The sequence below is a fragment of the Mixophyes fleayi genome, chromosome 3 (genome assembly GCF_038048845.1).
Source record: "Mixophyes fleayi isolate aMixFle1 chromosome 3, aMixFle1.hap1, whole genome shotgun sequence".
In the NCBI taxonomy this organism is placed as follows: Eukaryota; Metazoa; Chordata; class Amphibia; order Anura; family Limnodynastidae; genus Mixophyes; species Mixophyes fleayi.
Genome location: NC_134404.1, coordinates 312,764,597 through 312,789,464, shown reverse-complemented (window position 1 = coordinate 312,789,464; position 24,868 = coordinate 312,764,597). Strand labels below are relative to the sequence as shown.

The 24,868-nt window shown below is 39.5% G+C and overlaps 1 protein-coding gene across 1 annotated transcript; it reads right to left on the bottom strand.

Moving 5' to 3' along the window:
• Nucleotides 1-1,309: 1,309 nt before the first annotated feature.
• On the bottom strand, nucleotides 1,310-24,868 carry LRRN4 (leucine rich repeat neuronal 4). Its single transcript, XM_075204003.1, has 5 exons — nucleotides 24,751-24,868; nucleotides 19,235-19,907; nucleotides 18,366-18,570; nucleotides 8,442-8,576; nucleotides 1,310-5,666 (listed from the first exon to the last, which is right to left on the bottom strand). Exons 2-5 carry the CDS (start codon nucleotides 19,866-19,868, stop codon nucleotides 4,487-4,489), a joined length of 2,154 nt encoding a protein of 717 aa, XP_075060104.1. The 5' UTR covers nucleotides 19,869-19,907; nucleotides 24,751-24,868; the 3' UTR covers nucleotides 1,310-4,486.

The window sequence follows — 24,868 nt, the reverse complement described above, 5'->3', positions numbered from 1 at the left end:
ATGGGTTTCGCTTATAGTATGTCACAGAAAACATTTTTCTGCTGTGATAGCTGTTCAAAAAACTGCATGTAGCGTTTAGGGCTTGTAGCAAACAAGTTCCTGCTTCCACATCTGTCAAGCGAGTTAAACACTGTAAAACTTCTTCAATACTGTGCAGAACTTTTCGCAACATTTTCCTGGTGGCAGATACTATGGAATATTAAAGAACTTATTTCCTTTACTGTTGAGTGGAGAGTTCTTGTATGACAACACTCAGGGGTCTATGCATCAAGCAAAAACTTACTTAAAAGATGCGGAAACGGCTGTTTCCGCATCTTTTAAGTAAGTTTGCTACGTATTAACTGCCTAACGGAGGAGATTTTATAGAAATCTCCTCCGTTTAGGCTGACAGTGTGCAGCATCGCAGTCCCCATAGATTACTGTGGGAACTGCGATGTTCTGCAATGCATGAAGCTTTGATAAGCTCCGCATTGCACGGACAGGTATACCTTTTTATTTCCTATGGGATTCTGCTGAAGCCTCTCTGGCTTTGCAGAATCCCGTACAGTGGAAGTGCTCTACGCATGCGCACAGTACTTCCACCTGTCACCGGCAGCGCTAAGCTGCCAGTAAGCAGGAAAAAAAGATCACATCATAGGGGTCACTTTGTGTAGCCCCGGCATGGTGCATCTTGGCTTTACGTAAATATGCATCACTGCGATGCATATTTAGCTGTACCGCATCTTAGTGATGCATAGACCCCTCAAAACCTTAGACAGCTCCCATAGGTATCCAACGCAACCTGTGCAGTATCTACAGGAATCTGTATGGCTTTATATAATTGTTTCTCAGATTTTTATGTGTTAACACGGCGGTTCCCAAAGTGTGCGCCGCGGCTCCCAGGGGTGCCGCGGCGCTGTCACTGGGGTGCCGCGAGCAAGACATAAAAAAAAAAGAGAGGACAGAAACTTACCAATCAGTGCGGCGCCGGGACCCAGCAGCCTCCTCTTTCCCGCAGCAGCTTGTCACTGACATCTATATTCAGTGACAGCTGCGGGAGAGAGGAGGCTGCTGGGTCCCGACGCCGTGCTGATTGGTAAGTTTCTGTCTTCTCTTTTTTTTATGTCTGGCGTGGGGCAGAGTGAAAAGGATGGTGGTACCGGAGGGGGACAGTGTGGCACCGGAGGGGGACAGTGTGGCAGCAGAGGGGGACAGTGTGGCAGCAGAGGGGGACAGGTGGCAGCAGAGGGGGACAGTGTGACAGCAGAGGGGGACAGTGTGACAGCGGAGGGGGACAGCGGGCAGCGGAGGGGGACAGTGTGGCAGCGGAGGGGGACAGGTGGCAGCGGAGGGGGACAGTGTGACAGCAGAGGGGGACAGTGTGACAGCGGAGAAGGACAGTGTGGCAGCTGAGGGGGACAGTGTGACAGCAGAGGGGGACAGTGTGACAGCGGAGGGGGACAGCGGGCAGCAGAGGGAGGCAGCGTGACAGAGGGCTGCAGATGGGGCAGCGTGACAGAGGGCTGCAGAGGGGGCAGCGTGCCTGGGGGTAGAGGAGGGGGACAGCGTGGCAGAGGGCAGAGGAGGTGACAGAGGGCAGAGGAGGGGACAGCGTGACAGAGGGCAGAGGGGGCAGCGTGAGAGAGTGCAGAGGAGGGGGAATAGCGTGACAGAGGGCAGAGGAGGGGGCAGAGTGCCTGGATGCAGAGGGGGCAGTGTCTCTGGATGCAGAGGGGCATTTTTGCATACAACTAAATAAGTATTTTTGTTGTGACCTAAATACTTATTACAATTTTTTGACCCAACTACTTCTAAAACAGGACTGCTCAGTAATTATTTTGGAGGGGTGCCTTGAAAAAATTTGGAGACTCTAAGGGTGCTGTGAACTGCAAAAGTTTGGGAACCACTGTGTTAACATCATAAATCTAATATCATACAATATCATTTGTGTGTGCATCTTTGTCTGGTTCTTAGTAGTAGATCACTTATTGGAAATATTAAAAGTATTTTTCATATAATGTACAATTGATCTTTTTCAGTTAAGAATTAACTACCTAACCCTATTCTAACAATAAAGAGATGCAAAGATAGGGATCATTATAATGTCCAGTTGAAGTAACACATTGCACACGTCTGCCTTGTGACAGCAGCAGCTGCCCGGGGACATGAAAATGAAGGAGTATATGCAACAGTATGTGGTTTATATGTTCTTACAAAGAGCGATCGCTGACTCATCGTTTATCGTCCTATACATGGTGTTTCAGATACTTCCCAAATGGAATTACAATTTTATAAAATTCAAAAATGATTCTAATGGGGAAATTCAATTGCCGCGTTAAGTAACGCGCCCTGTGCATTATTACCGTTATTACGGTAGTTTCAACACCGACTTTTTGCTCTCGGCTCCCTGAGCTGCGAGCAGAAAGCCGGGTTAAAACTACCATAATAACGGTAATAGTTTTGACACCGCACACGGTAGTTGAATTCCCCCCTAAACGTGTTACCTGTGCATTGACATTGAGCATACAGCTCTCTTTATAACAATTGTTATGAAATTGCTGATAGTACATATCCGTTTCTTGTAGTTTTCTACTGTAGCAACCAATAAGTCATGTTTTATACTTCAAACATAGGACTGTGAGGTCAGACATGCGACATGTTGCTTACAGTGTAAATTAATGGTTTGTATAGTATTGTTTTCTGATGGAGATACTGCACGCCTCCCAACTGTCCTGATTTTGGCGGGACATCCTGATTTGTCGGCAGCAAAAGGGACAGGGCTTAATAGAAAAGTGGGTGGGGTTGTCTCCAAATATATTCATTTTTGGGCGAAGTTTGTTTAGAACTGGGGCGTGGTTAATATTGTCCCGCTTTCAGGATACTAAATGTTGGGAGGTATGGATATTGTCTGACATCACATGTCTAGAGTGAACAGCAAGAGCTATGTAAATGTCTTATGAAAATGTCTATCAACAAAAAGTATGGAAAATAAGAATATTTCACAAAGTTATCATAAATAGCTTTGTATCTGTGATTTCATACATCCTTACTTATCCAAGGTACATTTATATTATACAGATTTTATAATCTATGTATTTTATAGTTTCATTAGCTCATTCTAATCCTTCAGCAGTGTACTCTCTGATGTCTGCAGAGATATAGAATAGCACTGTACACAGTGAGAGACCGTCAAGATTCCTGCTTGTGTTGGATGAACATTGGGCCAGAAGGACTCATTTACTTAGATTGCATTTAGGTACAGGATTTGTACGAAACCATAGCAGATACTGAACTTTCACTGTGCTGCTCGCACTAGACAGATAAAAGCTAGATGCTGATTGGTTGTATCTAAATGCAATGCCAATACATAAGCTCTATAGACTTTACTATGAAATGTGAAAAATGAACATATCTGCTACCGTCCGTCCTTCTGGTTTAAAGAACCACTAAGTCTAAAGTACAGCACAACTTGGCTTATATAAAAGAGCTACTAATAATATTCACACTTATATATGTAAAAATGTCAGCAGCTTATCAGAACTGACGATATTTAGGATACAGGTGAGATCCAGGGGGAGGGGGAGATAGGTTGCCTACACTGCTGTCGGTAATCCCATTAAAATAAATGACAATTGGTCTCTTTTAATCTGATATATCAATGTTAAATACTTCATTTTCCGGCAATGTATGGAATCTGATACATATATGTATGTTTGTGAATTACTATTAGTAGCTGTCCTGTGCAATTGTTTTAATTAAATTATTATAATTTGGATTTGTTGAGAAGAATAGTAAATTATTCAGGAAGGCCAACATTCCGTGTGGTCACAAGGTCTGAGCAGGAACACATTACATCAAGTACATTACACAAATGCGTCTTGTAATTGAGGAGGTCTATTTATGACCAAACGCAAATTACTCACGTTTATTTTAATTTCTTATCAAAATGATAAGAAATTAATTAATGTGTCAATTTATTAAAATTGATTAGCTTGGATAGAGACAGCTTGTCCCTGGGAATAATCTATCGTAAAGTGATCGCAATTGCAATCACATTACTTACAGGTTTCTGTGGCATGTCTGAATTTGGGATGGGGGGTGCACAAAGCCTGCAAAGGAGGGATGTGAAGATCCCTCCCCTGCGATGTCCTCCCCATGGGTTATAACGGCCATCTTCAAATGGCGTTCGCTACCAATTTTGGAGCTTGATAAGTAGGACAAAACAGCAGTCCCCATAGACACCTTTGTCAGACTGGATTTGCAATTGAAGATTCTAGGACCGCAGCAAATTCCTCTGATATCTGCTGCAGTCCTCTATCAATAAATAGCCCTGTTACTATTTCTTGTTCCTATTTCTATGTGTTAATCCCACGAAAATTGCAGTTTTCAGGGGATTATAGGTTGATCAATAGGCCCCTGAGTCACTTATCCTCTTGCATCTTTTAGAACAGTGTAGTGATGTGTGTTTAGGAGGGAGTGTTTACAGACAGGCTTTAATAACACATTTTTAATGATATGATGGGATAGTCAACTGATATTCAAATGCAGGATTCTTATAGGATACAAGATGCGTATCGTATTGATTAATCATGTTATTTTTACATGTCTTGTATAGGTACACAGAGAGCACTGTAATAATCACTAAAAACAACCCCCCTAAGGCACTTAATATAGAAAGTATAAGAATGTTACTTGGTTTGGTTTTAAATTCCGCACAAGGCGATCTTAAGGAGGTGTTTACTGAATCACTGGGTCCTTTCTTATTGTAGCCCACTACACATACCTTATATGTTGTATATGGTGCTAAGTTGTAAAGAGTGTATTGTCTCATTGTAACGTAAATATTATTGACAGTCTCGTTTTTGCCTCCTTCAGGCTGATATACAAGCTGGTACTTGTCAACTATAGAATTGGAGGAACACCACCGTATCTGTGCTGACGTTTCTGTTATCTCAGACGCTTCTTGTAAATACGGTGGATCTGGGAGTGTGTCCTCTCCTGAAAGACCAGGGCATAAGCACGGTTCCAATTGCTGAAGCTCAAAGCAAGCTATTTGCAGGTGTCTACAATGGTCATAGTCACAAGCTTTCATCGCTATGCTTTCTGTCATACTTTTTGGTTGAGTCTCTTCTTCGTCATACTCTGGGTATTCTCGAGGAATTTCAGACTGTTCCTCATTGGAGTTGTCATTCTCTGGCATGGACTGACCAGATCCTGCTTTTGAGGTACTAGTTTGACTTAGGAACTTTGTAGAAGGCATCACTGTAGACATTAATGTAGATGTTTTTGCATACTTGTTTTCAGTTGACGATGCTTCAACACTATCAATGGAAACTGTACTAACTAGAGAGATAACATCACGTTGACTTATTGTGCTAGTTTTCTGAGTAACAAATCCGCTTTCTATTTTAGAGGATGCGGTTGTAGAGTTTGAGTCAACGGATGTGGTCTTAAAAACTGTAACACTTTCTGGGAGAAAACCTTTTTGTCCTTTATTTGGGGTTAGTGTAGTCTCCAAAGATTCACTCAGTGTTCCCGCTGTAGTATTAGGACTTATGATTGTGGAACTGGAGGTCTTGAGAGCTTGGATTGCATTATCTGTTTCATTTAAGCACTGCTCATGTAGCTGTAATAATGAAACGTTTGGCACATTTCCTTTAAGGTTGCTGCAGAAAGTTTCATTTGCTCTAAATGATAAAACAACACAAGACACGTTAGATTTAATAAAATACAGATTCATAAATTACTTTACAGTAATAGTCAGTGTTCTGAAGTATCACTTGTCAAGTTCAATAGACACTCTCATACTGTATTTCTCAGCCTGAATTCTGTCTCCGCTCCTGTGTCAGAAATTAGCATACAAAAGAAATGTTTTGGATTTCGGACCAGACGACTCACATTAATGTATGTATCCTTATTTAAGCAATCACAATCTGCACCAACCAACAGCTGTTCAGGTGTTGTAGGCCCTGAATGTCTCTCTTCACTCTCAGTACCAAAATGGGTCCTGCTTATCATTCTCTTTGTTTACTCTTTTAGTCTTTCTATTTATGTATCATCATTAATTATTTCAATTATTTCTTTAAATAGTCATTTCCATTTGTTGTGAAGAAATATTTTCAAAACTCAATTATATGATGTGGTAAAAATCTGTTAAGGGTTTGTTCACAAGTATTTTTGGTGCGGTCCATGTATATTTGAGATGAGTGGAATACATAAAAAGTTAAAACAGAATTAGCCTTACACATCCAGAGTGGCGCATTGGTTAGCATTGCTGCGTCAGGACACTGGGGCCATTGGTTAGATTCTGACCAGGGCACTTTCTGTGTGGCGTTTATATGTTCTCCTTGTGTCTGCATGGGTTTCCTCCCATACTCCAAAAAATACTAGTGAGTTAATGGACTGGGGGCCTATAGCAACCAATCAGATTCTAGCTGTCATTTTGTAGATTGTACTAAATAAATTAAAGATAGAATCTGATTGGTTGCTATAGGCAACATCCCCACTTTTTCAAACCCGCAGCTTAGTAAATCTAGCCCCTAGTGTTTGTGTATATGTGTGTGGTTCTTCTAATAGGGAAAATAGAATGCAAGCTCCACTGGGGCAGGGACTTATGTGAATGATTAAACATTCTCCATAAAGCATTGCCTAATAAGGTGCACTATATACATAAAAGATAAATAAATCCTTACACTCCATCTTTATATACTGTATATCCTTCCTCTCTGTTCATGTAGAATTATTACTATTAATTTATACAGTGCCACCATATTATTTAGCGCTGCCCAGAGAATATCATTCACATGTAATGTAATTCATATGTAATAATTCAAATGAGTCCCTGCTCCATTGGAGCTTACAGTTTATATTCCCTATCACACATACGAGGTCCATTTTCACCAGTAAGTTCACGGAAACACGAGAAAAACATATAAACTCCACACAGATAAGTCCTTGGTTGGAATCGAATCCATGACCCCAACTCTGTGCCATCATAGTAGCAAATTATTGCAGAATTCATCTGATATGTATGTAAAATGCATGTTTGTGTGCATGCGTTCCAGATCCATGCAGGTTAATTCAGTTTAAACACCTGTGTGTACATACTTTATTTGGAAGCATGAGTTGTTCACTTTTAGAAGTTGTAACAAGAAGGAGAATAAATTAATGGTGAGTTGGCTGTACAAATTTAATTTGACCACCAATGCAGGCAATATACATCCCTGCAATACAGTTGTAGTTAGAGTATTGCTTGTCACTGACAAATTTTCCTGGATTATAAAAACTTCTGTCTGAGGACAGTACATTAATAAGTGATTTCTAAACTTTCATTTGCTAGTAAGAAAAATCATTGGAATATAATCTGTATTTATAACTGGTGTTTATACTGCATCCTTCAGATAATTATTATTTATAAAGCATTGCCTAAAGGTGATATCATATAGCTTTCCTCAGTGCAATGAATTAAATAACACCTAGTTCTATTACTAAATGGCTCTAGTACTGTATGTAAATATTGGCATTGTTATTGGTCACCAGACCTGCAGCTCAAAGCCAATTCAAACTGTAGATCTGATGTCTTAATGAACCTGTCATATTCTGGGAGTATTTACCATGATTGGTCAAATATTGCACATATTTGATATACTTTATATACATATTCATATATATACTTTTTTATTGGAGTGTTTTCTGTGGTAATGGTACTAAACATTTAGCATGCCTTTTTGCCTGATAAATTTATATATGTCCAGTAAAACACAAAACATGATGTATTGTTTACAAAGGACCTTACAACTGTACATACTCCTACTAGTCTAGAAGTAAGATTATGTGTGCCAGGAAATATCAAATTATAAAGTGTGTTTGTCAACTACACACAGTGGAGGCAGCCATTTTGTGAGCGGAGACAAAATTCAAGACAAGATGTCAGCAGGAGACAGGAAGCGCAGATCTAACATCTCCCTTTTCCATTTAATTTGTCAAGAAGACTTGTAAATAGACAAGTTAGGTAGGGTTGTTAATCTGTTGTTCTGACCATCTTTGTTTCAGGAGTAATGGTGAGGGAAGAGTAGAGCTACACACACAGCAAATTTTTCCCGCAATATGTCCATTTTTTACTGTGCTTCATAATGCTGAAAAAAAGTGGATCGATGACCACAAGCTTTATGTTTGTCCACTATATATAGATTCAGGCCAAATGTGTCTGTAGCTTAAGGTTAAAGAGCTGAGGATCACTGTGGATTGGTCTGTGGAAGACAAGCCTCAAATCTGCAGAGGTCTGGTACTTTGATAGCTATGGCTGATGTAACCTAAAATTATACAAAATATACAGTACTTTTTACACTCTCCTTTTTATACTTCTCACACAACAACTGGGTGATATTCTTACATCTTGCAAATACTTTTTTTGACATTTTTCACCTGCTTTTCATACATAAATGTCTCTCTTCTCACAGTACCTGTTCAGGGATATGTTCACATGGTTTGACCACAGCCAGTCAAGATCACAAGAGCAGATTAACGGATTGCCATGGAGGTCAATAGTTAAAGAACCCGACGTGATGTTCCAAGAGGATAATGTTGTCAGGTTGCAGCTGCATATAAAAAAAAAGCAGGAAGTTATTTTTATATAGATTTTTTTTTTTTTAAATAAATGCGAAGTATACAGATAGGTCAGTAATATAAATCCTATTTATACAGGTATAACAACAATAAATGTGTAACAGCAATTTTAATTACTTAAGAATTAACTTGATTGTGAGATAGAAACCTCATAATTAGGAGTGATTTGCTATATGGGACATCTATATTTTTATTATCTTTATTTCATGTGGCCATACTAATCTTTGGGGCATCTCGGAACACCTTGCCTGGGGCATCCAAGTGATCATGCCAGTTCTGCCTGGCTTACTTTGATTTACAGGACACTTGAGTGGATAATGCCAATAGGCAACTCATATTGAAACTAGCATTGCAGTACTATTCATAGTGTTTGTTGAGATCAAGTATGTAATTAGCATCTGTCATCCAATCATCATCATCATCATCTATTTATTTATATAGGGCCACTGATTCCGCAGCGCTGTACAGAGAACTCATTCACATCAGTCCCTGCCCCATTGGAGCTTACAATCTAAATCCCCTAACATACACACACACACACACAGATCGAGAGAGACTAAGGGTAATTTAATAGCAGCTAATGTTCCATCTATCCTGAGCAATGATGAAATTAGAGAGAAGTTAACACCTTGATCTACTGATAGCTCCTTTCTGAATGTCTACTGTGAGAATCTGCTGCTTGGTGTCACACTGCACTATTTCTTCATACTAATTTCCTGGTCCCTCATGCAGTCATCCCCACATACAAACATGCTGGAGTCATTGAACATTTATTTGTCTATGTGAATGATTGTTAAAAACAGGAAGAAAGGGTTGTAAACACCTTTTCATTTCTCTTCACAAAGCTACTGTTAATTGGACTATTTTTATTTTTAAACCAATAGAATTCTTGCTCAGGGCACCTAATGCTTATCAGCATGGATTACCACTTACTGTGGGGATAGGGTTTCAGCAAAAGAAAGCTGGCGCCAAAAAGTATATATAGGAAGGTGAACAACCCCACAGAACCTATAGTGAATAATGTCAAATGCGAGTGACCTGATTCCACTCCTTTTTTGAAACTTATTTAGAAAAATTGGTTCTATATAAAGTGAGTGTTATGGGTAGAGATGGGCGGGTCCGGTTCTCCGAGAACCGAACCCACCCGAACTTTGGGTATCCGAGTACCGAGCTGAGCAGCTCGGTACTCTCCCGCCCATTCCGAATCCAAATCGAGGCCGAACGTCATTGTGACGTCGTCGGATCTCGGGACTCGGTTCTCGCGATACTTCAACTTTATAAATACACGCCTCCACAGCAATCCATCGCCATTTGACAGAGGGAGAGAGCAGGGTGTAGTCATAGGCTAATTAGAGCAGGGACAGAGAATACCATATTGTTCTTGCAATTGCTCTAACCAAAATCGCTAGTGCAGAGAGGAGGATAGAGGTTTATTATTTTTTCTTCATATTTGGCACTCCCCAGCGCTTTTGGGGTGTCCCCCATAATTGTGCATTAATATTTCTGGCTGTCAAAAGTCATATCTGTCAGCAGTATCTACTAAATAATTTGTAGCACACCTCAGTGTTTTTGGGGTGTCCTCCCTAATTGTGCATTAATATTTCTGGCTGTCAAAAGTCATATCTGTCAGCAGTATCTACTCAATAATTTTTAGCACTCCTCAGTGTTTTTGGGGTGTCCTCCCTAATTGTGCATTAATATTTCTGGCTGTCAAAAGTCATATCTGTCAGCAGTATCTACTAAATAATTTGTAGCACACCTCAGTGTTTTTGGGGTGTCCTCCCTAATTGTGCATTAATATTTCTGGCTGTCAAAAGTCATATCTGTCAGCAGTATCTACTCAATAATTTTTAGCACTCCTCAGTGTTTTTGGGGTGTCCTCCCTAATTGTGCATTAATATTTCTGGCTGTCAAAAGTCATATCTGTCAGCAGTATCTACTCAATAATTTTTAGCACTCCTCAGTGTTTTTGGGGTGTCCTCCCTAATTGTGCATTAATATTTCTGGCTGTCAAAAGTCATATCTGTCAGCAGTATCTACTCAATAATTTTTAGCACTCCTCAGTGTTTTTGGGGTGTCCTCCCTAATTGTGCATTAATATTTCTGGCTGTCAAAAGTCATATCTGTCAGCAGTATCTACTCAATAATTTTTAGCACTCCTCAGTGTTTTTGGGGTGTCCTCCCTAATTGTGCATTAATATTTCTGGCTGTCAAAAGTCATATCTGTCAGCAGTATCTACTAAATAATTTGTAGCACACCTCAGTGTTTTTGGGGTGTCCTCCCTAATTGTGCATTAATATTTCTGGCTGTCAAAAGTCATATCTGTCAGCAGTATCTACTCAATAATTTTTAGCACTCCTCAGTGTTTTTGGGGTGTCCTCCCTAATTGTGCATTAATATTTCTGGCTGTCAAAAGTCATATCTGTCAGCAGTATCTACTCAATAATTTTTAGCACTCCTCAGTGTTTTTGGGGTGTCCTCCCTAATTGTGCATTAATATTTCTGGCTGTCAAAAGTCATATCTGTCAGCAGTATCTACTAAATAATTTTTAGCACTCCTCAGTGTTTTTGGGGTGTCCTCCCTAATTGTGCATTAATATTTCTGGCTGTCAAAAGTCATATCTGTCAGCAGTATCTACTCAATAATTTTTAGCACTCCTCAGTGTTTTTGGGGTGTCCTCCCTAATTGTGCATTAATATTTCTGGCTGTCAAAAGTCATATCTGTCAGCAGTATCTACTAAATAATTTTTAGCACTCCTCAGTGTTTTTGGGGTGTCCTCCCTAATTGTGCATTAATATTTCTGGCTGTCAAAAGTCATATCTGTCAGCAGTATCTACTCAATAATTTTTAGCACTCCTCAGTGTTTTTGGGGTGTCCTCCCTAATTGTGCATTAATATTTCTGGCTGTCAAAAGTCATATCTGTCAGCAGTATCTACTCAATAATTTTTAGCACTCCTCAGTGTTTTTGGGGTGTCCTCCCTAATTGTGCATTAATATTTCTGGCTGTCAAAAGTCATATCTGTCAGCAGTATCTACTCAATAATTTTTAGCACTCCTCAGTGTTTTTGGGGTGTCCTCCCTAATTGTGCATTAATATTTCTGGCTGTCAAAAGTCATATCTGTCAGCAGTATCTACTCAATAATTTTTAGCACTCCTCAGTGTTTTTGGGGTGTCCTCCCTAATTGTGCATTAATATTTCTGGCTGTCAAAAGTCATATCTGTCAGCAGTATCTACTAAATAATTTGTAGCACACCTCAGTGTTTTTGGGGTGTCCTCCCTAATTGTGCATTAATATTTCTGGCTGTCAAAAGTCATATCTGTCAGCAGTATCTACTCAATAATTTTTAGCACTCCTCAGTGTTTTTGGGGTGTCCTCCCTAATTGTGCATTAATATTTCTGGCTGTCAAAAGTCATATCTGTCAGCAGTATCTACTCAATAATTTTTAGCACTCCTCAGTGTTTTTGGGGTGTCCTCCCTAATTGTGCATTAATATTTCTGGCTGTCAAAAGTCATATCTGTCAGCAGTATCTACTCAATAATTTTTAGCACTCCTCAGTGTTTTTGGGGTGTCCTCCCTAATTGTGCATTAATATTTCTGGCTGTCAAAAGTCATATCTGTCAGCAGTATCTACTCAATAATTTTTAGCACTCCCCAGTGGTTTGCGCTCAGAATGGATTCAAAGCAGTCCACATATGATCTAAATGAGCAACCAGGTTCTGTCACCAGTCCTGATGTTAGTGTTCCCAGTACGTCATCTGGCCAAGGCGATGTCAAACAACAGAGTGTTTTCAAATTAGTGCAAAAAACAAAAACCAAAAAAAAATTTACTGTATTGAAGCGAAAAAGAAGTGTAACTGAGCAAAAGTTAAGTGACGATAAAAAAAAAATTGCAAGCATGCCATTCTACACACGCAGTGGCAAAGAGAGAATGAGGCCTTCACCTTTGGCTATTAGTGGCAGATCCCAAAAAGTTACCCAGGCTACAATTGGTGCACAACTACTGTTACGCGTCAAAGCTGAGCTGCAAGATACCAGTGAGGCATTACAGGAGAATATTTGCTCTGATTCACAAATGACAACAATCCCTGTGGAGAGTCCATCCAACAGTGGGATGTCTAATCGTGAGCATTCTGCTGATGTGTGCCTTAATAGCCCGAGTGTAGCCGGTGATACCCAAATTGAGGATGCCACTTTGGAATTAGAAGAGGATGAGGGGGAGATTTGTGTAGGCGACGAGGGCGCTAATGAGGATGTTGATGAGGATGAGGTTGTTTGTGTAAGTCCTGCACCAGTGGCAGCAGTTCTGGCACGTGACAAGAAAAAGGCCATTGTCATGCCTGGGCATAAAACAAAAAAATCCACTTCTTATGTGTGGAATTATTTCTACCCAAATCCAGACAACAATTGTATAGCCATTTGTAGTGTATGTGAAGCCACAGTCAGTCGAGGGAGGGACCTTAACCATCTTGGAACCTCGTCTATGTTACGCCATTTAACGAGAGTTCATGGCAAAGTGTTGGGAAAAGCTGAAAGTTCTTCCCAAAAGAATACAAGCACTCCCTCATCAGCTAAGACCCTCCGCTCACCGACATACCGACGGCTACAAAATACACCCACCACACCATCCTCATCAATATCCTCAGTAGCGCTCGGAGTTAGCCCGGCATCCCACTTAAGGCTGGATGACTCCGGCACTATTATTGATTCCTCTGAAGAAAGCGTTAGTCCTGCTGCTGCTGTTGCTGCTGCTGGGGGTGAATCGTCATCCCAGAGGCAGGTGAATAAAATGAGCAGTCCTACATTTCAGCAATTAACTGTGAAACAATCATTTGCGAGGGGAAGCAAATATGACAGCAGTCACCCAGTCGCCAAGCGAATCACAGACGCCATGGCTGCAATGTTAGTGTTAGATCTGCGTCCAATCTCCACAATAAACGCAGCTGGTTTTTCACAGTTAATTGAGGTTTTGTGTCCGCGTTACAGAATTCCATCGCGACACCATTTCTCCCGTAAAGCTATTCCACAACTATACCAAAAAGTGTGTAAAAATGTAGAGATTGCGCTGAAAAATGCCATTCTGCCCACTGTTCACTTAACCACAGATATGTGGACAAGTGGAAGTGGCCAAACCAAAGACTATATGACTGTGACAGCCCACTGGGTTGGTCATTCACCTTCACCAGCAGGAACAGCAGCAGCATGTACACCACTACGTAACATTTGTCACAGGCAGGCCACTCTTTGTATCACCGGCTTCACTAACAGGCATACGGCTGACAATTTGTTACGCAAACTGAGAGATGTGATTGATGCATGGCTTATACCACTCGGACTCTCCCCAGGGTATGTCATTTCAGATAACGCCAACAATATAGTGCGAGCATTACAGCTGGGTGATTTCCAACATATTCCCTGTTTTGCTCACACCATCAACTTGGTGGTGCAGAGCTTCCTACGAAATAACCGTGAGGTGCAGGAGATGCTTTCGGTGGCCCGTAAAATTTCAGGCCATTTCAGGCATTCAGCCACAGCATGTAGGAGATTACAGCAGCTCCAAGAGCAGTTTAACTTGCCCTGCCACCAACTTAAGCAAGAGGTGGTAACTCGGTGGAATTCCACCCTGTACATGCTTCAGAGGATGGAGGAACAGCGCAAAGCCATCCAAGCATATTGCACAAGTCATGACATTGGGAAAGGAGGGGGGATGTATTTCACTCTTGCACAGTGGGGAATCCTTTCAGTGCTGTGCAAGGTGCTGAAACCATTTGAAGTTGTGACATGTGAGGTCAGTGCAGACTCTGCTAGTTTGAGCCAAGTCATTCCTTTAATTAGACTATTGGAAAAGCAGCTTGAGAAAATGAAGGAGGAGCTGAAAGCAAGCAATTCAGCAAAGTATGTTGGCCTTGTCGATCAAGTACTTAATTCGCTTCACAATGATCCTCGAGTTATTAAGATCTTGAACTCGGATCAGTACGTTTTGGCCACTGTGCTTGATCCAAGGTTTAAAACCTACATTGAGTCTTTACTTGTAAATGAGCGAGATGTGAACTTTTGCAAGGAGCTATTGCTCAGCAAGTTGGCCGCTGAACTGGGCCTCGGCTTGACGACGTGTCCTCCTTCACTTTCTCAAGCTGTTGCTCGTAAAAAATTAAATTTCCAAAAAAGAAGCAGGGAAGACACAGGGGGCAGACGAGAACAATTTAACATCTGGGCTGGTTTGAAGGATTTTTCAAAAAAATGTGTCACTTTGCCCATAAGTCCATCCAATATGAGTATAAACATGCAAAGGATGGTGGAGGATTACTTTCAAGAGGTAGTTGATATGAAAATGTCAGACAGTCCCTTTCCTTACTGGGAAGAAAAGCAGGCCATTTGGAAACCCATGTACAAACTTGCTTTGCAATACCTAAGCTGCCCACCCTCCAGTGTGTACTCTGAACGAGTGTTCAGCACAGCAGGGAACTTAGTCAGTGATCGCCGTAGAAGGTTACTTCCCAAAAATGTGGAGAAAATGATGTTTATAAAAATGAACTACATCTTCCACGAGGAAGGCCTTCACCATCCAAGACATCCAAGCACTGACTGTTCTCTAATGGCGGATTCAAGCGGCGATGAATTGATAGTCTGTGATGATGACGTACACACTGATGAGGGTGAGGATGAAGCTGAAGATGATGCCGATAACATCTTTTTAAAACTTTCTATGTAAGTGTAGGGTGCAATCTACCCCCAAAGAGGAAAGGGACTTGTGGCATTTCCATATCACATACCATCTTGAAAGGCTGCTGTTAGGGCAATTTATCCTTAAGGGTAGGGTGTCATAGACAGAGTGACCCTAAACTGGCTTTGTCCATTTTTCATAATATTGTACAGTCTATAATGGCTGAATTTTTTAGTATTTTATACAAGTGGAGGGGGGCCTAGAGAGACAGAAACCAAACTGGCTTTCTCCATGTCAATTAATATTGTACAGTCTATAATGGCTGAATTTTTTGGTATTTTATACAAGTGGAGGGGGGCCTAGAGAGACAGAGTGACCCCAAACTGTCTTTCTCCATGTCAATTAATATTGTACAGTCTATAATGGCTGAATTTTTTAGTATTTTATACAAGTGGAGGGGGGCCTAGAGAGACAGAAACCAAACTGGCTTTTTCCATTTCTTTACATATTTAACTATAAGTGTAGGGTGTAATATACATTCAAAGACGATGGCTGCATTGCCAATATGCATAGATGGAGAGGAAGACAATCTGTTTTGTGTGTAGAATAGGCCTACCAACGAAGAATTAAACTGTTTTTTTGGATGATTTATTACCTCAACAATTAGATTACTTGTCTCTAAAACAGTTGGAGCACTAAATTGGGTTAATTTAGGCCCAAAAACATGGATTTTCCCAAAAAATAGCAAAACAAAACCAAACAAAACCAAAACCAAAACCAAAACACGCAATGGCGGTTTTGCAAAACCAAAACCAAAACCAAAACACGACGGTAATCCAGATCCAAAACCGAATCCAAAACCAAAACACGGGGGTCAGTGACCATCTCTAGTTATGGGGGGTGGAACCCCAGTGCATGTAGTGAAAATAACTATTTTTCTATAAGTGCGCTGTATAATTCAATTGTTAAAAAGTTTTCACATTTTATTTTATAAATTAAAAAAAAAAAAACAATCATTTAACATTCCACAGTATTCTTGTAATTGATTTAATCCAAAGTAATGTTGTATTCAAAAACAGAATAGAGAAAAATTGTAAAGAATAGATATATAGTGTATTAAAAAGATTGTAATTCACACAATCTTGAAGAGAATCTACTACAAAGTATCATATTTCTTTCATATTTATCCTGATTCATATCATGTTATGTTCCTGATGATAACCTTAGTAGTATATATATATATATATATATATATATATATATATATATATATATATATATATATCTATATCACATGACAATTATGCGGTCACCTGAGTATGTGAGTAACAGTTTGTTTCATATATCTGGATAACGGCTCTCCCTTACTGGCACATTGATCGACAACATGATTTGTGAAAACCCGCTGACAGCATATGAGAAGACAGCAAGGTACAGCACTGCACGGCAGAAGGTGTTTGTCAGGGGAAGGGTCTTTCAATGTAGGAGTGGGAGGGTGTGAAAAGGCTTTTAAAATAAGTGTGGTGGGAGGGTGGGAAATGGCTTTTAATGTAAGTGTGGTGGGAGGCAGGGCAGGTGCTTTCAATGTAGGTGTGGTGGGAGGGTGGGAAATGGCTTTTAATGTAAATGTGGTGGGAGGCAGGGCAGGTGCTTTCAATGTAGGTGTGGTGGGTGGGTGGGAAATGGCTGTTAATGTAAGTGTGGTAGGAGGGTGGGAATGGCTGTTAATGTAAGTGTGGTGGGAAGGTGCTTTCAATGTAGCGCAAGTAGGGACAAGTTTAAAGGTAAGGTGAGAGTGGCTAATCATTTAATGGTGGGTGGGAGCTAATAATTTAATTGATGATGGGTATTATTTAGTTTAACACTGGGGTAATGGTGGGGCTTATGTAAAAATTGGGTGATGGGGCTTTATATTTAAAGGTGCAATGTTTTGGGAACATAGGGTTGAGTTTGGGGAGATGGGGGTCAATTTATTAAATGTGAATAATAATTATTTAATTTCTGGGCTGCTTGGGAGTAAATAGGTTTATTTCTTAAATGTGGATACTATGGATTTAATGTCAGGTCAGGGAGGAGGGAAATAGGTGTATTTATTAAATTGAATTACGAATAATTTAAAGTTGGGGCTGGTTGGGGGGATATAGGTCTATTTATTAAATGTGAATGCTATTTAATACTGATGAAGAGGAGGTAGCCGTAGAGTGTTCACTCCTTGCTAGGCTCTCCATATTTCATGTTCATTTCCTTTTTCCAATCAGAGTCTCAACATTTCAGGATTCAAACAAGCAGCTTCTGAGCATGAACAGCAACAGGTAGAGAAATCTGCAAGAACAGGTAGAAAAGAGCAGGACAATCTGCCAACTCTCCTGGTTCTGGTGGAGTAAGTCCTGATTCTGGTCCCACTCAGTTAGTACTATGTAATGACTGCAGGGACAGTGAGGAGATATGTGCCGCTAAACACTGCACTGCTTGTGATAGGGCAGCTGCTTGCACGTAACAGTAGTGTATGCAGCATTACCATCTATTTGAATGGGATGACAAGGGGTTGGAAAGCAGCCTAACGCTGTCTAAAATGATAGCCTCGCCCCTTGAATGCTGGTCCTGCCTACTCTGGCAGAGTGGTGTGGAAACCCCTCTCTAGAAATACTGCTTTTTCCCCTGTCATGGTCTCCAGCCATTCGACCTGATTGCTGAATAGTTGGACCTATTCAATTCGACCATGCACGTATGCATGCAGATTTGGCACAAATCCAGAAGTAAGGGGCTCACGCCAAATAACCTGATTTTAACATTTGTGGCTTTAAGGGAAGACCTACATAAAAAAGGTCAATTAAACTCAGTAACAACTGGATAGGTTGATATATTGTTTTTTTTAACTATAGTTTAATTGATACTGAGCAATCGTGGTGACAGAGTCTACCTTTGGTTTAAAAAGAAAGTGTTACATGGGTGTCTTACAGCATTATGGAATCAAGAGAAGTAAAAAACATCCAGTAATTGGATTTTGACCTGGATGTTAGAGAAAGAAATTTGACTACAATATAGTAATAAGTATAACAAGCTAAACTGTGTGTTAGTCACAAACACTTACTTTTGAAAATAAAGATACTTCAGTTGTGTTGCATTTTCAAATATCTCCGTTCTGACATAACTGAGTGCTCTGGAATCTGCGCAGTTTAGAAGTTCTAGTTTTGGGAACCATTTCAACAGCTCATCCTCCAGACGTTCCATGTTGACCATCTTCCTGAGGTGAAGCCTCTTCAGATTCGGTAAATCTTTTGTCCACGTCTGATTAACTAAAATGTATAGAAATTGTTGCTAAGTAAGAAATTTTCTTACAAAACACAATAAAAATTATTTTTTTGTTATTTGGGAAGTATGACAGATTTCACCAACTATCTTTTTTTAATTGGATCATCTAAATGGCAAGGGAGCAAAGTATATTTTTCAGGAACTCCTGTACTAATCGATGAAAAGAAATGGTCAAACTAATTGATTCATTTTTATAGTTCATATCCGCAAATAAACACACCATCTGTGCACTTGTAACAAGTGGTTTACTCAGTCAAACAATTTGTGAACTGCTGTGTTCCCAAACTGTTTTCTATGGTGTTTTATATACAAATAAGTAACAAACGCACTCACATTATAATTGATTTCAGACATGTTTCATATTTGTAATAAAAATTAAGTTTTATACTTATCGTTTTGTATATTAAAAGTCCCTAAACTCATGAAACGCGTAAATGTGGTGATTATCAGAAGATTGCGTTCAACATCAGAGGACTTGGAGAAAAATACCTTGTAGGGATCTGTAGACTGAAATTAGGTTCTCCAAAATGTATTACAAACTCTAGAAATTCCACAGTATTGTGTGTGCAACCAACTATTTATATTATACATCTTGACGGAAGATGTATCAGATCTGGCATGGAAGCTTAAAAACACTGAAAGACTTACCTCTCGTAAGATAGGTGCCACTTAGATCAAGTGATTTCAGTGACTTTAATGAATCCTCCTTGGCTTCTGTTATGTTGAGTGCAAATGCTGAGTCCTCAATGTCTTCAGATGAATTGTTCCCAATGAAAGTAGAAGATAAATTAAGAAATGCCAGGCTGGGAAAGCAAGAGAAGGCAAATGGAGAGATGTGTGATATTGGATTTCCAGCGAGGGACAGCCATGTGACATTCTTCAACATCATGCACTTTGGAACGACTGATAATTGATTATGGCTAAGGTCCAATGACTCCAAACCAGCCAGTACATGATTTCCCCAGTGAATCTCTGTGATTTGGTTGTGTGATAAAGATAACACACGTAACTCAGTGAGGTAAGCCACATCTTCATCCCTAATTGTTGTTAAGTTGTTGAAGCCCAAATCCAAAACTTCTACAGTCTTAGGCAAGCATGCTGGAAACCTCTCAAGATTTTGATTGCGCAGAAGACATGTTTCATTGCATTGTCTCCAACAGATCGTTTCAGTAACATTTTCTGTATCTGTTAGATTTTTGGAGACAGTCACTGCTTGATCTGTGCTATTGAGTAGTGCTTCTAACATTCCCACGTGACTTATAACCAGCAAAAAGCGGAACATTATCTTTTGAGATCTGGCTAATAAATGTTAAGTGTTATCCTGCAAAAAAAATAAATACACTTAAATACATAAATAAGAATATTGATGGAGTTTGTTACAGCAAATACATTTATTTAGTCTTTACTTTTATTATGTTTGTGAATTGTCAGATTTCAGCACTGTAATTGCAGCTGAACTGTGATTTAAAGCACTGTTGCTGACATTTTGAATATTTTTCTAGATGCTTTATTTAATGGAGTTATAAAGAAATATATACATGTAAAAGATGTGTATAGAGATATTTCTGTACAGTCTGTGATAGCGCCTTCTCCTCCCCTACCTGCAAATAAAACAGCCTCCTGACCCACACTTCAACTACCCTTTATTACATCAGGTGTAATTACTGTATTTTCTCATCAGACTCTCTCTATAGGTTAGAATGATGGGAGAAAGAGGACAGAGAGGGAATAAGCAAAGGGCCAGTCATGGCTGCCAGCTGTGTGTTATAAAACATTATTACAAAAAAGCCTTTATATAGAGGTGGATCAAGAAAGTTGACTGTATTTTCACAACAAATTGCTTTTATTATTTCCATTTATTTTCATATTGGACCAACGTGTGAAATATATACAATATTACTTCTTTTACTGTTAGGAACCCAGGTCAAAATTGTTGTTAGAATAGAGAACAGTCAATAAAGATTGACGTTATGGAGAAGTCATACTGAAAGTGAGAAACATTACTTGAGCGCACATATACATGGTAGAGAAAAAAAATTGCCTCCACATGTGCTAATCTTCACTCGTTATTTCTGCAGTTATTCTTCTATTCTTGTATCTCTGGCACCTACAGAAAACATCTCCATTTCCGGTTCATGATTCTAGAACCTAAAGGTTTCTTTCTTTTTTTTTGCGTAAACATTTTATTGAGTTTTACAGGTAAGTAGCAAAGAATGGGAAGTTGACATAATCTGTGAATCATAATAGGGTTTAACTTCAGAACCTGAAGGTTTCTTAGGGTTGCTAGTACAGCTATGAAAGTGACGAATTATCTGGTTGTCACTGAAGGTTGGTTGCAGTAATAAGGGGTACAAAATACAGAAATGGTTCAATACAGACTCACTTTCTCCGATTACATTACTTATTACATTAGGTTACAAAGAAAAAGCAGTAGTATTTCTTCTCAAGTTTTGGGGCACCCGTATTGGAGGCATGTGTCCTCTCTAGAAGGCTCCCGGGAGAGTCTAAAGGCTTGGTAACATTTACCCCCTTTACAGCTCACATTGTCCACTAAGCAAACAATTACACATCTGTTAAGGAAGCCTAGACTTACATCTCTGGTAGTCCAAATATTTAGGTGGCAGTACTACTGCTGCTACTACTACTACTACTACTACTACTACTACTACTACTGCTGCTACTACTAATACTGCTTCTACTACTACTGCTGCTGCTACTACTACTACTCCTGTTACAGTTACTACTACTGCTACTACACCTTCAACTCCTACTACTACTATTCCTTCTACCACTACTATAACTGCTACTATTACTCCGTCTACTACTATTTCTTCTACTATTACTCCTGCTGCTACTACTACTACTTCTACCACTCATCCTAATACTACTGCTACTACTACTTCTACCACTCATTCCACTACTACTACTACTTCTACCACTCATCCCACTACTACTGCTACTACTACTTCTACCACTCATCCCACTACCACTGCTACTTCTACCACTCATCCCACTACTACTGCTACTACTACTTCTACCACTCATCCCACTACTACTGCTGCTACTACTTCTACCACCACTCATCCCACTACTACTTCTACCACTTATCCCATTGCTACTGCTACTACTACTTCTACCACTCATCCCACTACTACTGCTACTACTACTTCTACCACTCATCCCACTACTACTACTACTACTACTTCTACCACTCATCCCACTACTTACTGCTGCTACTATTTCTACCACTCATCCCACTACTACTGCTACTTCTACCACTCATCCCACTACTACTATTTCTACCACTCATCCCACTACTACTGCTACTACTACTTCTACCACTCATCCCACTACTACTGCTACTACTACTTCTACCACTCATCCCACTACTACTGCTGCTACTACTTCTACCACTCATCCCTCTACTACTGCTGCTACTATTTCTACCACTCATCCCACTACTACTGCTACTTCTACCACTCATCCCACTACTACTATTTCTACCACTCATCCCACTACTACTGCTGCTACAACTTCTACCACTCATCCCACTGCTACTGCTACTTCTACCACTCATCCCACAACCACTGCTACTACTACTACTTCTACCACTCATCCCACTACTACTGCTACTACTACTTCTACCACTCATCCCACTACTACTGCTGCTACTACTTCTACCACCACCACTCATCCCATTACTACTGCTACTACTTCTTCTACCACTCATCCCACTACTACTGCTGCTACTACTTCTACCACTCATCCCACTAGTACTGCTAGTACTACTTCTACCACTCATACCACTACTACTACTTCTACCACTCATACCACTACTACTACTATTACTGCTTCTACCACTCATCCCACTACTACTGCTTCTACCACTCATCCCACTACTACTGTTACTACTACTTCTACCACTCATCCCACTAGTACTGCTAGTACTACTTCTACCACTCATACCACTACTACTACTTCTAAAAAATATTATTCAGACCCATCTTATTCCATGGGGCATGGTTCAGTATAAACAGAAAATGAAGTCTGTTTTATTTATGGTATTTTTCATCATAATTTCATAAGCAAATATCATTGGGGCTAAGATAAAACCTCTATACTCATCTCTCTGCTGCTTTTGACATTGTTGATCACCATCTTCTACACATCCTTCACTCCAATGGCCTTTGTGACACAGTTCTTTCATAGATCACTTACTACCTATCAAACCACTCATTTAATGCCTCTACCTCTTGCACATCCTCCCCTCTACACTATCTATTGGGGTCCCACAAAGCTCAGTTCTTGGGGAAATAATTTGCTTATTCGGCATCCAATTATTGCTAATATCTATGATAATAGTAATAATACTAATAAGCCTCTTTGCAGGGAGAAAAAGGCTGTGGGCCCTCCCGTAAAAAATAAGAATCCAATTACGTACAACTGGAAGATTCAAATGGTGTCCTATTAAAAATATAGTATGAGAATCTCAACAACCTCAGAGGTGGTAGAAACAAAACCTTTAAGGGAGAAAAAAAGTAAAGTGTCCTCTACCAAAGCAGAGAACTCCCCCTATATGTGCCTTTCTCTCGTCATCTTTATCTCATTTAAATGACATCATCCCGCAAAACAAAATCTTATTTTAGCATGTGGGTGCAGTCAGCTAGAAATTTCCTTCCCCCCCATCTGCCCCAACTAATCTCATCTGCTTGTGCAGACTCTTGCACCTGTGTTAACAAACAGGCATACGCTTACCTGTAAAACCATTTGCATAAAAGTAGGTACATAACTTGTTAAAATAACATTTGCAGTGCAGGTTTACACTTTTATTGTTCAATGTAAATGAGCCTTATTGATTACAGATCATCTTATTATCAATTGGAAAATTGATGACATCTCCTTTATGAAGAATACCAACCTGTGTGTTGGAGCTTTCATGAACACACTTCATACATTTGCAGCTATGAACATCAAAGACAATAGTTTTAATGTGCATAGATGCAACTGTGATCTAATTACTGACCAATAATCATGAATGTCCTCATCCAGCCTGTATAATCTTCCACACTAACAGAGTGTCTTGTAGCAGATACTTCTTTTACGATAAATACTGAAGATGTTGTGTATTTTGCCAAATACCCTAAGCATGGCTTGTGCTCTTAAAGTCACCTGACAGACCAGGGGGTATATTTACTAAACTGCGTGTTTGAAAAAGTGGAGATGTTGCCTATAGCAACCAATCAGATTCTAGCTGTCATTATGTAGAATGTGTTAAATAAATGATAACTAGAATGTGATTGGTTGCTATAGGCAACATCTCCACTTTTTTTAAACCCGCAGTTTAGTAAATATACCCCCAAGAGTATTTTTGTTTACATTGCACACAATTAAAAAGATCTCATACTGTTACCAGATTTGCAACAAACAGCACAATGGGGTCAGACGTACTGGGTAAGCATGTTTTGTTGCCTCTGCCTTGACATAATCTTATTATAAAGGGATAGCAAATAAAAAAATATGTAATTAACTATTAAAGATGTATCGTCATTGTTTCAGTCTTAAACATTATCACATAACCAGTTAAGCTCAATTATATATGTTTTTACAGAATAAATACATTTTCATATTTATTTGATGATACAATAGACCCAGGTGTGAATTTGTGCAATCATTCTCAGGCTTGGGTATATATTTTAGGTTTTAAGACTTGTTTTCTTTTTCCATGACTAGATCTTTAGTCTTAACCAGTCTTACATAGTCTCTGACAACAACAGCTGGAGACCTACAGGTTGTTCCAAACTATCAAATATTATTCACTCTTAAGTAACAGTAATATAGCAAGGTGATATAAATGTATTAAATAGAAATTATTCCTCACCTACACACAACCTTTAATGATGTCCCTCCAATACATATACATTGTAATATGTAATTGCACCCTCACTCAATTATACTTAACTAGCAACTGTAATTACATACAAGTAGCCCTAAATAATAGCAATAAAAGATCACAGCGCATGAAAATATATTACAGCACAAGAAAAAAAATGTTAAAAATGATTGAGTATTAAGCAGATTAACTTTGATATATGAATATATTCAATCATAGATTTATAAACAACATTGAAAAAGACACTCATAATTTATCTGGATTTAAAAAGTACCTGTTAATATACTGATAGCAGCTCTTGACGCTGAGGGAAGGAATCTCCTTTCTTCTTCTTTACAATTCTGCAGACGATAATTCTGGGGTGTGGAGGAAAAGGTTCTGTAAATAGTGAT

Bases quoted from the DNA above. Each gene is read 5' to 3' on its own strand.
- LRRN4 (XM_075204003.1), bottom strand. From the start codon at position 19,868: ATGTTCCGCTTTTTGCTGGTTATAAGTCACGTGGGAATGTTAGAAGCA. The intron at 18,571-19,234 runs GTAAGTCTTTCA...TATACATTTTAG, and splicing joins TGGCACCTATCTTACGAGAG to TTAATCAGACGTGGACAAAA. The intron at 8,577-18,365 runs GTAAGTGTTTGT...TTTTATATGCAG, and splicing joins AAGTATCTTTATTTTCAAAA to CTGCAACCTGACAACATTAT.